The following is a 19,053-nucleotide window of genomic DNA, read 5'->3' on the forward strand; positions in this document are numbered from 1 at the left end:
ACTACTTCCTTCGGGGTTGTCAGGAAAACAGAGAAAGAAAATTTACCCTTCTCAAGTGGATCCTTCATTTAGTTTTAGAACTCTGATGATCTCTCTTCAGGAGACCGCAAAATTCAAGTCACAATACAAAACTCTTAATTATTTTCTGTGCACCAAAAATCATCAGCAGAGGTAAAATGAGAAAGCAAGCAAGCAAATAAAAAAACAACAGAAGATTCTTTCCTTTTAGAAAAGGCCAAAAAACATACAGCAGAAGATGATGGTATTTTAAAAACATATTTTACCAATATGGTTTTCATAACTTCATAGGAATTATGTACTCATTCTAAATAATAATGAAACTTCATTTTGATTGGGAATACTTAAAGCAATCCACATATATTGTTCAGTCACGTAATCTAGAAACGCCTTAAATTATTTCTAAATCCATTAATTTAGGTATTATATGGGAACAACAATCATAGGTACCAACAGATCCAGGTAGGGTATCCCGTGCTCTACATACACTTTCTGATGTGATTTTACAATGACTCTGTTGAGTGGTTTTGTCACTCCAGTCTTACAAAGATACTGAGGCTCCAAAAGCTTAAATAAAGACGAAGGAACTATGCAACACTGTCATCGCTAGGTCTTCGCCCAGACAAAAAAAAATTGTATGATCTTTCCAACTACTGGCTGTAGTTCTTTTTTAGTAGTAAAAATGTTATACGGATAACTAAATAACGGGTTCCTGGGCCTTTGAGGGGGCTAACATTTATGAATGAAAAGTACTATTAAAAGTGAGAAGCAGTACTGCTCATTATCAAGTGATCTTCTAAAACATCTGATATGATTTTTAGGGTAACATCAATAGCTCTAATTTTTTGGAATACCTCTTACCCCCAAGATAAAACAGATTAACAATTTCAATATTTTTCATTTCCCAATACCTTTCATTCTTTTCAAAAGAGTCAATCTCCTTGATTGAAATTATCATAGATTAACACATATTACAGAAACTTGAATTATTAAAAATACAGTATGTATTATTTAAATTAAAACATTGCCCTCACTTTTGGTAAAGAGAAAGCTAGCATCTAACATGTTTTCTGGACCACAACTCTGAATTTTTAAAATGTGTTTGAAATGCAGCCTGATGTTTGATTCCATAGGGACCCACATTACACTCTCCTCCCTCCTGGGTCACTGTAGCTCACAAGTCAAGCAAGGCATGCTCCACCATGGGTGTGAGAAGTAGAATCCAAAATCTTCCAATCTAAGAAAGTGGCATGGGAAGTCAGCAGGTGTGCACAATGCGCATGGCCATTCTGATCGCCCCAGACCTGAGAACTAAAGGCAGCTCTGTGCAGAAGTTTTGACAGCCTCTACTACACTTTTCCAACTTTCAACTACAAAGATTTCTCCCAGGCTGGTAGCACTAGCTAGCAGTATCCTAAGACTTGCTAGCAAGTTCATCCGCTTAGGCGCTGAGTCATGTCCTAGGAAAAGCTTATAGACACCTGAATCTGAATTTTAAGATAGAGGAAAAATTGTCACTTTTCCTTTTCCTAGAAAAGAACTTCAGAAAATTCACTGGGATATTTTTACAATTTTATCAAAAATCATTTAGGAAGTAAGAATCTTTTCACATGCTAATCTCCCTGCTAAGGGTGCACCTTCCAATAGATGGTGTAACATGGTTAATGATCACTTTCTGCTGACTCCTCCTCAGGGAGGTATGAAGAAAAAATCTTAGAAAGGATGAAGTATAGTTCAGAGGAACATGCTTGCTAAACCTCAAGGAGCTTAAAATCAACTACACGGGTGTCTGTTTAATTCTATTCCCCAAGATTTAGGTTGGTTTCCAACATCACAGGAAGCACCCAAATGAAAATAGCATCTGGGTATAAAGCAGAAAAGTCACAAATGCAAAGTTCTGTTCCTGTTCCTAAACTAGTAAAAATAACAGCACTGTAGTTCATAAAAACTTCACCTATTAGATACACTCATATGTGTGTGGTATCAACCCTAAGCCACATGGTGAGGCAGGCGGGACAGATGTCAGCCTCATTTTATAGATGGGAAATTAGTGCCTTAGTTTCTATAATGAAATGAAAAAGACAGGAAATGCTGCCAGCATCACAGGATGTCTATGTATGGAAGCGTTTCATGTCTGAAACCAAACAACAGCTCATTGATTATCTGCTTATTCAAATGCTGCCTTAGTCAAAAAGCAAAACAACGACGACAAAAAAAAAAACAAACAAAAAAACACCAAAAAACAAAAAAAGTTTTTGTTTATAATGATGGTGTTTTATTTTCAGTTCACATAAACCTGCATCCTTTCCTATATCCAATCTTATTTCTCTAAGGCACTTCTTACCTTCTAGGAAAGATACAATTTACATATTCTTTTTGTCTATCTGTTTCCTCCACTAGAACATAAGCTCCATGAGGGCAGGCATCTTTGTTTCACTTGCTCATTTAAGAATACACAATGCTCTCCATGCCCAATGAGACTGGCATCCAACAAACATTTGCTGAATGGATTATTTTTCCATATTCCACACAACATTAACTAAAAATACCTCCTATCAGGTATCAGTTAGCAGAAATGCCTGATGGATATGCTAAGGAAACTGAGGTTTATTTTAATCATAGAAAGAAGGCTGAAAGGGTCCTACACTATAGCTATACATGTCTGTGTGACAATTATTTCCTTAAACCCTGAGACCTCATTTCCCTCTTCTTAAAACTCCAGGAGGCCGGGCGCGGTGGCTCACGCCTGTAATCCCAGCACTTTGGGAGGCTGAGGCAGGCGGATCACGAGGTCAGGAGATCGAGGCCATCCTGGCGAACACGGTGAAACCCCGTCTCTACTAAAAATACAAAAAAATGAGCTGGGCGTGGTGGCGGGCGCCTGTAGTCCCAGCTTCTAGGGAGGCTGAGGCAGGAGAATGGCGTGAACCCGGGAGGCGGCGGAGCTTGCAGTGAGCGGAGACCGCGCCACTGCACTCCAACCTGGGCGACAGAGCGAGACTCCGTCTCAAAAAAAAAAAAAAAAAAAAAAAAAAACTCCAGGAGACTTGGTCTCTTGAGCAATGCAGCCTAGGATGACCACAGAAACAGCTAGATTCACAATCACCTCTTTCTCTTTAAATGAATTAGAAGCTCACCTTTCACTTATTTACAAAGAACTTGCAAGAAAGCCATGCTTGCTTTGAGGAGTAAAATGTAAACTTCAACAAACCAACTCTATCTTTCTCTCCATAGCTCTTGTTTCAATTTCTGGATTAGAACACCATTGAAAACTATTCTTTAGCCACTGTCCAACCTCCTATTCCCAACTCCCAAGGAACAGTCTAACTCACACTGACAATAAAAAGCAGCCTTTGCCAAGGAAATCTCTGAAAGACATAGTTTGTGAAAGAGAGAAATGATGGCTAATGTCTATTAAGTGTGCCATAAAGTAATACAACTCTGTTAAAAGGATGCCCACTGGGCTCCTGCTCTAACAGCAGCCAAGGCGAGCAGCTCGCCAGCCCTGCACCTTCTAGGCTCACCTCTTGCTGCCTGGTCCTGAGAACCAGGAATTGGCTCATGGAGTATTTCTACTGAAGGCTAAGAAGATTCAGCAGCCTGCATGAAAAGTCCCACCAGTTCCTGTCCTCTCAGTCAGTCCCTGCCGGCTCCCACTATGCTAGGATGCTAACAAGAATACCCAAGATGAATGGAAGTTTCTCCTTCTCTTCTGGGGAAAGGCAGTACTCTGCAAAACTGGACCATGAAGAACTAAGGTACCAGCAAACCTTAAGTCATCAAATCCCACATTCCTGTCAATACCCCCAACATAAGAATGAATGTTCACTGCACCCCAAAAAGCTATTCTAAGAACAAAACAACAATAACAAAAAAAACAAATGTCCATCAATGGGCATCTGACTGAATTAACTATGGTGTATACACACACACACACACACCCCGACATAGACACACATATATAAAAACATATATATAGATATAGATATATAGAGAGAGTTGTGTCTTACTCTGGTATATACATATTTCTGTATTACTCTGTTACACACACAAAACAGAGTAATACACAACTGTAAAAAGAAATGAGAACTCTATTATGTGCTGCTATATACTGATCTCCAGAATATTTTTTGAAATAAAACAAGCAAAGAACAGAAAATGAGGCACATTACGTTTCTGTTTATCTCGGGAAGAAGGAGAAGATGAAAACAGATGGGAAGATCAATAGAATTGCTCATATTTTAAAAGCATAAGGATTAAACCAAAAACTTTTTAAAAAAGCTTTCCTACAGGGGAAGCACAGGGTGGAGAAGGCAAAAACAAAAACTAGATTTTTTTTTAACCAGACCTTAACTTTAAACTATTTTTTAGTTATTACTGTGGAATTATGCTAAGTTTTACTTAAAATTGAAGCAAGTTGGGGTTTTTAAGTCTTACAAAATAAAACAAATGATTCCAGGTTTCAAGCTGATGGCATATCCACATGGAGAGGAACTGTTTCGTGTGACTTTAAAATACAGTAATAGGTCTGTAGATTTCTAATGGCGTACATCCTCATGACCAAGACAACAAGAAAAATACTAAATTACATGTGGTAGTCATATACTGTGCTAATACCATTAGCATTACAAAGTAAGTAATTATGTCCACATAGGTAGGAACTAACATTTTTAGACTAATGAAACAGATATCCACAAATATACAACTGAAGTAAAATATCTATAATCCTATGTTTGAACTATGAATTTTAATATAAAGTCATGATATCATTTCTTATTAAAACGCATATGTGTGTTTTCCCCCAGATTTGTCCACTAAAGAGACACAGAAACAACCACCTACCCAGTGAATATCCCTAGCAACGTGTACTGTTTCCCACTACAAGGAACCAGGGCTCTTTAGAGAAATGGCTGATTCCAGATTTGAGGCAGGAATTATACAAGATAGTCCTGAAACATCTTCTCACATCAGCAAACAAAACTTAGGAGCCAGTCTGAAGAGGCTCCCATTGGCCAAAGATGGGACAATTTTAATTTCGTAAGAGAGAAAATGTGCAATAAATCAAAACATCATATGTATTTAAAATCATGCATTTGAAATAAGTCTTTATCAGGGGAAAACACAAACAAACAATGGTCCTTTTTCATTAGCCCGAAAACTGCTTACGGACAAGAACCAATCACTTATCCTACTTCTCCTGTATGAAGTCTTTCTCAGGACAATCAAGGAAGTGGTGATGGGACATCTCTCTTTACGGGATATCCAAGTTAAAGAAAGGACATAAGGAAAATATCACTATCTTGCAATTCTTAAATACTAGATCTAAGCAATAATCATCAATGAACACCATAAAAACAAGACAAGACTCTCCTAATAAAATTCCCTATGAAACTAAACAATCGCACCCATTAAGTATTTTTGCCCCCTTCCCTGCCAGATCAAAGCTCAGTCTAATCAAGTCTCAAGACCTAACTCCTAGTCTGCAAGAAATATGGGGGAAGTGAAACATGTTAAATGACCACCCAGTGATAGAACCAGCAACATCTAGACTACAGGAGAATCCACAGGAAGACACCTGGATTCCTCGCTTCCTAAAACGTCAGGAGGTAAGACACAAAGAACCTTCAGGTTAAAAGAGCCTTACCAGACATCTCAACCAGCTGCAATGTATATGAGACAAGCACATTTGAATACCCATTGGGTTTTTGGGGGGATATTAAATAATTACCATTCAATTTTTAGGTCTGTTATTGGTATTGCAGGGTTTTTTTGTTTGTTTGTTTGTTTTTTTATAAAACTTACATTTAAGAGATAAATACTAAATATTTATAAATAAAATAATATCTGGATTTTACTTCAAAATTATCCAGAGTGAAGAGAAGACTAAGCGGAAATACAGAAAACCCAGTTGCTGAAGTGGGCTATGAATTCGTGAAAATTCATTATACTATTTTCTTTCCTTTTGATGTTAAAATGTTCCATAATAAACAGTTAAAAAAGAATGAGTTCTTAATTCTGGTGGTTGTCTGTGAGATTTTCTAAGGCTCAAACCCTAGTGGCATAGGAACCACACTAATAGTTGACATTATATGTAAGATGCCATTAGACTCAAACTCCATTAAATATAAACTATAGGGCATTTTGACGAGGTTCGGTAGTCTTGTGAGGGCTGCATCCTCCATGGGCAGAAGAGGAATGCTGTGTCCTCATATGGCTGAAAGGCAAGCGTAAAGCCTCTTTATAGGGGCCTTAATCCCACACAAGGGAGAAGCCCTCATGGCCTAACTGCCCCTTAAAGGCCTCACCTCTTAACAGCATCCCATTGGCAACATCTGAACTTTGGAGGTGATCCAGTCAAACCACAGCACTGTCCTCTGACTTCAAACACGAAGTCAGGTAAGACATTTAATCACTGAGTTCACCCTAAATGAAGGAAGTAGTACGTTCTATCTTACTTAAGTGCAGTCAGCATTACTTTTTAGAAGACCTAGACACTAAGGTTCGGAAATATTCAGGTTCATCACTGGGCTTTTAGAGATCTTGACCTAATAAGTACCTTTTAAAATCACTCATCTTTTGGCCTACTTTTACAAAGCCCCTGCCATTTTACTTAGATTTAACCACTAAAAGCCATTCACATGGAGAGCTTTTACAAAGGTATCATAATATTCCCTAATTTTTTTTTAAATGGGGTCAGGGCAGAAAGTGGCTTAGTGACTGCTGGTGCTGGGGGACTGGGGGTGGCCATGGGGTTCTTGGGAGGTGATGAAAAGGTTCTGGAATTAGTGGTAATGGCTGCACAACCTGGTGATACACTCAAAACCACTGAATCTCGCGTTTTAAAAAGGTGGATTTTAGGGTATGTGAATTAGATTTCAATTAAAAAAAAAACAAAGAACAAAAAAATTGAGTTAGAGATAAATTTTATTTTGGAAAGTTTATTCATTCTTTGTAATTTTCAACAAATGTAATACAACGCAAATAGTCAATTTCTACTTAATTTTATGGGTTTTTTTCCCCTTCCTAAAGGAGATAACAATAAGCATAGAACAAAGAGCAATGAGCTCATGCTAATCAGCTTTGCCAGTTCTGGTCATAAATTAGGAATACTGTGAAAGTGTGGTGACATCTACTAACGTCATTTTGCTAACACTGTGGAAGCTCTACCATCGCTAATATTTTAAACAGTTCCTACTAATTTGTTGTAAAAGCAAAACTTCCCACCCCACCAAAGATATCCAACTTTATGTAACCCTGCAGAACTTAAGGTTTTATTAAACATTGAAGACAAACTCAAAAAGACTGCTGATTTTCTTTGATTAGTTAAAAGGTAAAATTTTAGTGTTGACTGTAAACTATATAAAAATGTCAGCTGATAATATATTCTGTATTAATTGCCTAATAAAAGCATGAATACAAATAAAACCCACCAATGTTAACCTTCCACCTTGCTTCACATGTCCATCTCCACATGCTAATGAAAGAAAATGGAACAAAACGTTCAGAAACACAAAGAGAGGTCAGAGGGAGCAGGTGCTATTACCACAGACCCAGACTTTAAAAATAAAAAACTGATAAACACATGGACTCGGCTTTAAGTCTTCCTTACAGATACCTCTAATTTTTAAGTAGAGTCTTTTAATTATTCTGTTTGTAAACTACAAAATCAGGGGTTCACAAAGCTGGCATGAGTCCTTACAATGCAGTTTGTCAGTAGATGATTAGAGAAGAGCAAATAAACGCTACTTTTAAAACTCAGTGTACTGGAAGCCAGTATTTGTTTTTCACCACGTATTTCCAACAACTTAAAGCACCTTCTTTTCATGAACTTCTTACACTCTTCTGTGAACCTTCCAAATACAGAATGAATTAGATTTACTCCCACAAAATCAAACCATATTAACAGGGGCCAAGAAACATTACTGGACATGAAGCAAAGCGAGATTAGCAAAAACACCACAGGAAGCTGCATCTTGAATATATAACAGTATCACACGTCCAGAGGACACAAAAAACTTATAAAAGCAGCTATCAGTGTTATAAATTAAAACTGATAGGTGTTCAAGAGGATACACAGATCAGCACAGAATGTCTATTTGAGAAAGATAAAAATTCTCAAAGGAAATTCATCTAAAAGCACGTGACCACAATCTACAGATGAACTTCCTGATAGAGCAGAAAAATCTTGCAAATCTTTGTTTGGTAACAAGTGAGCTGGTGCCCAAAAGGTGTAATACCCAATGGCTATTCTGTTTATGTGGGAGGAAGGCCCCAAAAGACAGTCCGAAGAGGCCTCACGCTGACTATCTATGTGCAGAAGAGAGGGCAGTCAGGTGCCCAAAGCCCAAGGGACTGGCCCAGAGTCTGTCTGCGGGCAGGCCAGGGCCTCAAAGACTGGGTCTACAGGGAAATGGACTCAGCTGGTAAAATCACCAAGGCTTCATCGTCCACGACCTGGGTCCTAGTTACTCCATGACCAGAGAGCCACAAAGGAGTAGATCTCAAGGAGAAACAGGCGTCCTTGCCTCCCAAAAGACAAAGCAACAGAGGCAGGTACAGAGTACAAGAAACCAAAGTGAGAAATTCAGGACCCATCTACATACCATCATATTCCCACCACTTTTGCTGAAATAATCGGATTTTTTAAAATCAGTTTTTTAACTTAACTGATTGGGGCAGAACAGCCAAATTTTTGTTGAATGGCAGAAACAAATGTATCTTCATCACCAACACTAACTGACTTATCATGTACCTCATAGCTGGAAGAAAATGCTTTGGGCACTAATTTCTCAGGAACACTGCTACAAGAATAAAGCTGTTCAAAATTCATAGAAATGCCAGTGTTTTTATATGTTGAGGCAGGTGAGTTCATTCATTATGTCAGACTCTGACATTGTGTCAGAGCAGCTGGATAAAGCAGAGTTGAAAGTTAAACTTTACCTGAAAGGTACGCAACTTTTTCCTTCAAAATTGGCAAAACATCCATAGCTTTCATTTCATCGTTTTTTCGAAACCCTGAAACACAGAAGGAGAAAATAAAATTACTGGGTTGCTAGAGTGACAGTTAATTCCTTAACCATTCTATCCGATGCCAACAGAGCAGCTTTATCCACATCCATTAAATCAACTTAAGAAACATGATCATAGGATGACATTTAAATTCCACATCTGTGATCACAAAACTGTCTTCTATTTTAATGTTGAATAATGATTTGCACACAGACCCAGAGGCTCATGTCCCCAAAAGGCTCTCAAGTCATTTCTAGCAATAACGATTTGGTCCCAAAAGGAGACAGGATATGAAATCACTCCGGATTATTTACCAAATCTTAATTTTTATGTAGATTAATGTAGACACCAGCAAAGAAAACAGACAGCAACACCGCTTTATAAAAATTGCTGCTTGTGACATGCTAAAACCTCTAGGGGGAGCTCAATGCCTCATTCTGTCAGACTTCAGGGTCTGGTTAAAAATACAGTGGCAAGGAGAGAGGGAGTTATAAATAGCTGGGGCCTGGCTCTCTCCTTCCAGGCTTTCTGGGTCATGCCCCCTGGAGGAATGTCAATGGCTAATGTGGTCATAGGGCCCAGTGCCACTCCAGTTTCAGAGGTGGCCAAGGTCCCTCTTCTCACTAAAAACCAACTCTGCCCCTACTCCCAGTATCTTAGAAGGTCCAGTGGGAATATTGTAGAAAAGGAGCATGCAGTAGGCAATTTAGGCCAAAATCCATCTAAGCAAAAGGAATTCTTGCAGCCCAAAAACTTCTAGCCCAGCTCACCAGGGTGAATGCCTACGTGGTAATTTGGGGTCCAAAACGTCCATACTCATCATAAAAACTGGATATTTCTCTTGGCGATCTCTAACAGAGGTAATCTAGGTTCAGGATGCCTACCAAAACTAGTAACTAACATTGTTAGCAGAACAATCTCCAGGAAAAAACAAAACACCACTTCCCCATCTCCATTTGTGTTTGTTTTTGCCAAAATAGTACAAGAAAAGCATCACAAATGCTAGCATGGTAATACAACCACAGCAAGATGTAGACTTGGAATTAGAAGGCAAGGAAAGTACTGAAAGTGAAGGAATGAACATTTATTTCACTTTTGGTGTCCTGAGCAGCAACTCCTGGGCAAGCCCTGCTTCAGGGAAAATATTATAAAAAATGACTCTCTCCAGACACTAGAGAATGACAAAAGCTGGGAGAGACACCTGGACAAGGAAATGACCCTGGGTACACACCCCATCATTAGGGCTGTTAGCCTGAGGGCAGGGCCCCATCTAAGCAATGCGGAGCTTTTAAAACCAAAACCAGGTGAATTCCAAGCAGCCCTGCTAAGGATTTAAAGATCTAAATCAAAATTTGAGTTGCTACCCACTGCAGAGACACAGAATATGTAGTCACATGTGGGTCAGGCCAAATTACATGCCTGCTAAAGCAGGCAAACAAGCAGCAACCCAATCAACACCTTCAGGAGGAATATAGCAAAATTCAGTCTCTACAACATACCATTCATAGAAACAAAGAATGAATAAATCAGCGGTGTGATCTGATTTCTTAATGTAAATCACTCCTGTCCACAGAATACGTCCACGTGTGTAAGGAACCCAGCTTAATGAGATTTAACTATGACATTGACAATCACCACAGACTTCACAGCAAACTCATCCGGCTGAGGATCATGAGGTCCTAGGAAGGCTGCGTGGAACTAGTCAGCCAGTTATGGGGAGATTCGACCGAGCTGGGGCCTCCACAGCACCAGGCCATTTTCCTTTCCAATGTACCATGCTTTGTGCTGGCAACCCACCAAGCTTTGAAAACAGCGGCTATTTATAAAAGGCAAAACATCTGAGCCAAGAGTTCTGCAATTTCATCCCCAGGTTCCTTCAAAACTCTTGAATGGATGCAATCTAGTCAGCAATTCACTGCCAGTCACTGTAACTCACTGAATGTGTCTACAAAGACTGACTTCATCTGCTGTGGCTGCCGTGGACACAGATGGCACAGGGGCAACTGCAATGCAAAGAGGACTAAGGCTCGCCAGCGACCCTCAGGGAGACAAGCTGACAAACACCGATAAAGCAAGGCAGATTATGGAATGTTCACAGGCAGCACGAAGTGCTATGGGACCCGGGCAAATGAGGAGGAGACAGATCACATGATAGACAAATACTAGGAAGGAGTAAGCGACAGCTGTAGATCCCTATCTGCAGGTATTTGAAGGGAGGATTCCACTTCCGTTGCTCAGATGAGAAAACGCATGCTTCCTACCATTCCCACATCCACGCCCACACGTCATGACCAGGACACAACAAGGCCCTCAGACAGAGAAATGTCACCACCAACTGCAGCCCTGGCTCCTACACTACTTGTGAGTCACACAGCCATCACCAAGAAGAATGTCCTGATCCCAATGCTGATATCCCAATAGAGGCTTGTGTGACTTGAGTCATCATTCCAAAGCATTTTTGACAATTACTGCTAACTTTCTGAATCACACGTATTTACTGATACCCACAGTGGAGTGCAAGATGGAAGTGAGGGCTGCCATATTCCAGGCCACCTCACAGGAGGAAGAGCATATTTATTTGAAAGCAGGGTACAGAACACAGAACTCAACGAATGTCTCAATTTCCTATGTCCCACTATGAGTCACAGACTCACTCCCATGTGACCTTTCATTTCTCAGAGCTGTAGTTATGTTAACCTATGGGTCCCTCAGTTTCCCCCCAAATTAAGGAAGACTCAGTCTTTCTAGAGGAAGAAAAGCACATGAATTAATGAGAAACTGATGTGAAAAGGTGCTTCACTTTTATTGCGATGTAGGTACATGCCCACGCATAGACCAGAATATACATTCTAACCAGTTTAACTATATTTTTGTAGACCGTCACTGAAAAAGATGTTAATTTTATTTAAACCATCAATTAATACTTCGAAAACAGAAAAGAAAATATAAAAGGGGCAAACATATAAAACTAACCACACAAAGAAACTGAGTTTGTGGTTATTGTGGTGACTGGTCACTTAGGTATTATTTTAGATCTCATTTCCATTAAAAAAAAAAAAAAAAAAAAAAAAAAAAAAAAAAACCACCCAATAAGCAAAGGACTCAGGAAGCATGTATAAATACTAAAACCAGATTAAATATATCATAGGTAACTTTCAATAAAAAGCAGGAAGAACCCGACCATGAAAGTTCCTCAGATCAAAAAGGCAGGCTGTGTTCCATGCCCTGAAGAGCTGTTTAGGAAAACAGTGTGGGACTATAAAAACGTTCTAAAAAATTAAAAATACACGGCTTCTGTGCCATTCCACAGATTCCAGATTACACAGCCGATACGACTCAACTCCTAATGCTTTCTTCATTCATGCATTAAAGGATCTAGCTGTGGTTCCCAAACTTACTGAACAACGGCTGCCCTCGGTGGGCGCCCCCGGAAGCACACACTTCTCCAGTCACAGAGAGGTTCAGGAACAGCAAATACCACCATGGAGAGGCCCTGCTGGGATCCCAGACCTTATCTTTGTACCAAAGACCAAGCATCAGCAACGTTTCTACTTCTCAGTGCCACCAGGGGGGTTTGCCAATGCTACTTAAACAGGTGGAAGGGGGTGCCACAAAGAGAAATTCGGTAAAATTGGGATTAACAGAAAGCCTAGACAAAGAAGAGCAACTTGAGAGGAGATAACCAGAGGGTAGATGGCCCAAATCGGGGGACATTTAGTTGTACCCATTTTTTTGAATTATATAATCTTCTAAGTTATATAGAGCCCATACTAAACTGTGCACAAAAGACAGACTGGATTTCTGTTAGAATTTGAAGCATATTTTGCTACTATCTGAAATACGGCAACCATTATGGCCTCTAATAAAAAGCTGGCTTCGGGAAACAGTGAAACAGCAAGAATGGAGTCAGCCGAGGCTTATCTCTAGGTGCAGAAGATGTTTCCCAGGGGAGTCCTTAAAGGCAGGCAACAAATACGCTTCTGAACCAAGTCTACAATGACTATGTTCAGAATATTTACACTAATATTTGTTGAATGCTACTGAGGAAAACAGGTTTGGATTAAAAAAATCAGATTTTAGAGTTGTTAACTAAATATATATAGGTGGTGCTTGATGGTTTTCTTTCTGCTTTCAAGCCAACACACAAAAAACTGCTTTTCCCTAAAATAAATTGGAATGTTTAGAGATTTTAATATACTAATTTTAACATAACCACAAGTTTCAGCATATTACTTGCCAAAATTAATTCTGTTACCACCTTTCAAATTACTATTTGGTTCGACAGCATGTCAGTGTGAGCATAAATGTTAAATCTGGACTCCCAAATCACTTCTATTCCTTAATAATAAACATTATATTCTTTATCAAGTGAATAGTTGCCTCTTTTTCTCGAGACCAGCCAATTTGCCACAGGACATGTCTGTTTTGTGCCCTGCTGTATCCTAGACGCCTAGGATAGGGCCAGGCAAAGGGCATTCACCAGATGTGGGATGGCTGGGTAGAAAGATGGATGAACGGGGAGGCCGAGGCAGCCAGATGGCCTGAGCTCGGAAGTTCAAGGCCAGCCTGGGCAGAATGGTGAAACCCATCTACTAAAATACCAAAAATTATTAGCTGGGAGTGGTGGCGCACACCTGTAGTCCCAGCTACTCAGGAGGCTGAGAAAGAAGAATCACTTGGACCCAGGAGGCAGAGGTGGCAGTGAGCCGAGATCATGCCACTGCACACCTGAGCGACAGACAGAGACTCTGTCTCCAAAAAAAAAAAAAAAAAAAAAAAGAAAAGAAAAAAGAAAAAAGAAAAAGAAAGATGGATGGATGGATGAATGAATGAACTCAACCAACAAATTAATATATTTCTACAGCGGCTTGCCCTGAACCCCTACACAAGAACCCCAATATTCCTTAGTACTTTCTACCTTTGTTTTGTGAAGTATGTTTTGTGAAGTATAGTTCAGCCTTCAATCATAGTATGATTTATATTCATAAGATGGAAAATTAACCTCCCTGCCCTAACAAGAAATATTCTGCAAGTTATCATTCAACAGTGAAACATCTTTCCACTGAACCAACAGTCTGGAACTTCAACTATCTAATACCCCACTGATCAAATCAATTACTCATCTTTCATCCTGAGACCCTGCAAAGAGGTGCTGCACTGAGACAAATACCCTTCTAAGCGAGTCACTGATGACCAGAATGCTCACTCACTTGGTCACCTCTGTGGCATTAAATTTAAGACAACAATAACAAACAGTCCAGGAACAACAAGCCCCTCTCCAATTTATTTATAATAAAAAGCACCCTAGAAATATTTTCACAATGAGCAACAAAAGTTTTATATAGCATATTATGTTAAAAATGGTATTTTTACAAAAGTGGCACAAAGATGAATCAAATGAGTGAAACCATGAATCAAATTTTAAAATTTTTTAAAGTAAAATGTAGGTTTTATTATTTTTTTAATCCTGTATTTCTCCCAGGACTACTGGCAGACACTAGTAATCTGAAATTTTACATAATCTTCAAATTAAACTAGTCGAATGAGTTTTTCAGTAAAAATTGTTAGAAGAAACACGGTTATTCCTTGACCATTTGAGCTGCTGAACAAAATGAACTGATGCGGTTCTGAACTGGCTGTGTCTCCTCCTTTAAAGGCAGCCAAGCCCACAAGACAAACTGTGCTCCTCACCCATTCGCAGGGGTTTCATTTGCCTGTCAGCTATTCCAAGTTAGTGTTTACTAAATTGGAAAATAATCTGTGGGAAGAGATTGGAAAAAAAAAAAAAAAAGAATCCTACATACTTAAAAAAAACACAGGTTGCAGCAGTAACAAAAATGTTAATAAATAAGCCAGTATTTTTAAACAACCAGAAAAAGAGGGTTAAATAGTAAACCGGAGCTTCCTATTAGTACCGGGTCTTGGTGGTGATTATCGAATTTTACTCATTAGTTAATTTAGGGGAAACTTCGCGCGCGCGCACCTGCACACAAAGAGCAGGGTGATAAATCTGCATCAGCTTGGCAGGCACCGCCCTCGCTCGGCAAGCGCGTGCGCAGAGGGAGGTGACGTCACCCTCTCCGTGCCGGCTACTTCTCTGCGGAGCCCGCAGGATTATGCTCTCAGCACTGGGAGCGGCCGCGCGTGGCTGGCTGCACGATGTTTGTGCTATCAAGGGTTTTAGCTGTGCACGCATCTAGAAGTGATGCATAGGAAGGAGGCATTTCAACAAGCCTAGATCCTTTATGAACATGTTAAAGGGTGGGGGGAAGATATCCCTCATTTTTTCTAATATGTAAAAAATAATAATAATAATAATACAATGCTTATATTATTTTTAACATAAATATATCACAATCCACACTTATAAAATGCATATAAAATGAATTACGACTTACGTCAAGAATATGGACATGTTCACAGACAAGACCACACAAGAATATGGATGGGGTTTCACAGTATAGAATTACAGTTTTTACCTATAATCTTTATGGTTATAACTGTTGGACTGGCTACTGTGTCCCTTCACATGATTTTAGAAGCAACAGCCTATAACAGCATATCTCAAAGAAAGAAAGTAGCATATTTTTTATTAATTCAAGGGAGTTAAAATAAATTTCAACTTAAAATAGTTTTTAGTATCTTATAAAATACAAAAGACAACCAAAATAACCAAAGACCATAACAAAAAAACACGTTTTTAAAACAAATACATATTTTTTAATGTAAATGAAACAATCTGTAGAACTCTTAAGGTTTGATGTTTTAATTATGTATTAACTGTGCAATGGAAGTTAATTCAAAAGTGTAACTAATAGACAATGGAAGGGGATATTTTGATGGTCAAAAAGTAGTAGTATTATAAAAGGGACTCTATTTCTTACAATCTCGTAAGTCAAAAAAGAAACCATGTGCCCAGGTATGCCATTCATGTCTGGAACCCCAGGGACGAGCACAGAGCTATGCACAGAGAAAACTGATCCTGTTTGCCTAATGCCAGAATAAAGAACACATTCGTCTACCTGTCTGTGCATGTCTCTGTAAAGCCTGTCAGGGATGCCTCTGAGGCTGTATTCTGGAACTGGAGTCACCCCACCCTTATCTACATATATACAATCCCTAACCCATACACACACACATACATGCACCTACAGGGTTCTGTGATGCTGACCTGCTCCAAAGACTTGCTTTACCAAAGTGTCTCAGGAAAGTCATTTAGAAATTTAGAGTGTATTAAATGAACCAGAGGGATAGCACTGCTACAATTTGATTATCATATCAAGTGGTTTGTACACATCAGATCAAGAAGGTTGACTGCTAAAAGAAACCCTATTCAATCATTGTATCAGTCTTCTACACATTTGAGCACTCTTACTCTTCTTCAGAAAAAGAAAAAGAACAAGAAAAAACTCAATGGCCCCATGTGTTTTAATGTAGATGACATTCATATTCTGTAAAAGGCTTCAGAAAATAAAGCTATAATTCTACTCCTTTTCCTCTATTATCTTTTTGATTACTACATAAGGAACTGGGGCCAGAGGGGCTCTCAACCATAGAGAAGTGATATAAACTAATTATCTGAAAACCTCTCTCAGTGCACATGGACTAGCTCTGCATGGAGTCGGGGGGTGCTCATATACAAAGTGTAATCTAGAGCCTTCGTTGACCTTAGCCTGTTTGGGAAAGAAAGCAACACATAAGTGGTCAGTTCTGTGGTACAGATATTTGGCATGGAAAAATCAGGGCCAGAGGGATGAGAATAGGAGAAGATGACCTATCAAATAAAAGATCTGTGCAAAGTGTGGAAGAAATAGTCCAAAACTGGGCAAACTGGAAAACAGAGAGCACTCCAGCCAGAGCAAGCAGCATCAACAGATGCAGAGAAACAAAAACACAAAACATTCATGGAAGCGAAGAAAGCGGGGGTGGGGTGGGCTATTACAGTAGGTTTTGACTGATAGGTAAGAAACTGGCCATCACTGGAACAAAGAAGTGCCACGAAGAAGAGGCATCCACATGCCTGTAGGATAGCCATGCCCCCCTGAACGTCCAACCCTGCTTCATGCTCATCCCCACAAACCTGCTCCCCACAGTGTAGGTCCCAGCACAGTACCTACCTCATAAACCATCGACCTCATGGCCCAACCAGGAACCAAGCTTCTCCCTGCCCTCCATCCTCTCTCCCATCCCCTACTTCCACGAAACAAGGAGTTGCAGGGACTCCACAGTCCCACGAAGCACCCATGTCTCCGCCAGCATTGCCCTCATGTGCTGTTCCAGTGATCTCCTAATAGATGTTCGTAATTCCCTTGAATGCATTCTGCCACTCTCCCTAGCATGTTTCTCAAAGATCTCATCATTTTCCCTAAAATTCTTCAATGATTTCTTGGTGCTTTCAACTATAGTCCCTCATGATCTGATGTATGCTGCCTCCACAACCTCACTGGTTCACCACTACCCTCTCCCCAGGCTCACTCACTCCAGGAACTGCAGTCACCTGCAGGGAAGCCACACCTCCACCTCACCACCAAACCTCCATACACATGCCTTCCCCTCCCCGCTCCCAACACACACCTCTTCTTCACCTGCCCCCGGTCTGGAGTCACCACTGCTCGACTAGACACCCCCGGGATGCACTCCCACAACACCCCAAATCCTTATCGCACTGCAGGGGAAATTTCCAAAGACTTCTCAGTGTTCCTATTAGCAGCTGGGCTCCAGGGGCTATGCTGGGTCCCACTGCATGGCAGTCTCACTGAGCAGACTGCCATGGCGCAGAGTATGAACTTAACACCCAGCTAGCTAAACCTCAAGGTAGCAAACAGGTGGTACTCTACAATTCGTGGTTCTGGGCAGAGTATCCATTTAGGCACAGAGCAATAGCGACAGCTCCGACACATGCAACTGGCTGTAAAAACTCCTTTGAAAAGCTAAAGTGACTCCATTCATTCTCTGTCTAGTATATTTGGTGACTGACTAGTATATAAAATTGCATTTACATATTATCTATCTATATTTCAAAGGAGAAAAGGGTTATTACCTTAAGTTTTCACAACATAATTTAAAAGTTACCTGCCCAAACCAAAGAAACCAATCATCTCTGATGGAAAGAGATGGCTGTGCTTTGGAAGAAGTGAACTGGGAGGCTTGTTGTTCCAGCACCTCCACAACCAAAGGAAACTCAAGCCTCCAGGGAAGTGGTTTCTAAGCAGGAAACACAGAGCCTCACAGCTCTGCTTCTCTGCAGTCAGTGGGCTTTTCCCCCAAGAATTTAAAGTGACACTGAAATGTTTTCATTATGAGATTTTGTAAACAGACCAAGCATGATGGAAGCAGCAAGCCGAGTCAACTCCACACACCTCAGAGCTGAGCACCCCTCTTTGTTCCTTCTGAATGTTAGCCCACACTGCTGTCTCAGGTCCCTCAGCACCAGAAGGCTGGCTGGAGGCAGCCTACTGAGGGCTCACGTGACTCCATTTGCTGCCACATTAACCGAACACAAGCTACGCCTCTGTGAGCCCTCACAGCACAAACAGTAACTCCTCAGAACATCTGTACTACTTTACTCAAAATCCTGCCTGGGACTGACTGTGAGTACGAAGGGTACAGAACAAACACTATACAACAGGTAGGCCAAGCCAAAGTGTTCCAGACAGTCTATACGTTTACAGAAGAAAAAGGAACTGAATTCCCAGCACTGAACCACGATTTGGGTTTAAAATTTGGCTTATTCTAGCTTATCTCCACATGAGTATCCTCTACCCCAGCCTTACCTCCTGCCGACCCTAAAACTCAAAGGTTCTGATTCTGAATGAATGTTTCCTCCACAGATAAACAAACAGGGGTTTAAGGGGGGGTAGGGGTAGGTGCAGGTACTAGTCACTGAAGCCACAATCCTCATCCAGGGGCCTTGCTCACCAACAAATGCCTACCAATCCCCTCTATTCCAGTATTCTGTGTTGATTCATTTTCCAGCCCCGGGGAAAACATACACCAAAGTTGAGTGTCTAAACAAGCTATCAATTA

General features: G+C 40.3%; 1 protein-coding gene across 1 annotated transcript in view; it reads right to left on the reverse strand.

Moving 5' to 3' along the window:
• Nucleotides 1-19,053, reverse strand: part of TRIO (trio Rho guanine nucleotide exchange factor) — a 368,268-nt gene that overhangs the window by 231,193 nt on the left and 118,022 nt on the right. The window contains 1 exon segment of the mRNA XM_050794763.1: nucleotides 8,959-9,033. Coding sequence (XP_050650720.1) covers nucleotides 8,959-9,033 — 75 coding nt within the window.

The sequence above is a fragment of the Macaca thibetana genome, chromosome 6 (genome assembly GCF_024542745.1).
Source record: "Macaca thibetana thibetana isolate TM-01 chromosome 6, ASM2454274v1, whole genome shotgun sequence".
NCBI classification, from domain to species: Eukaryota; Metazoa; Chordata; class Mammalia; order Primates; family Cercopithecidae; genus Macaca; species Macaca thibetana.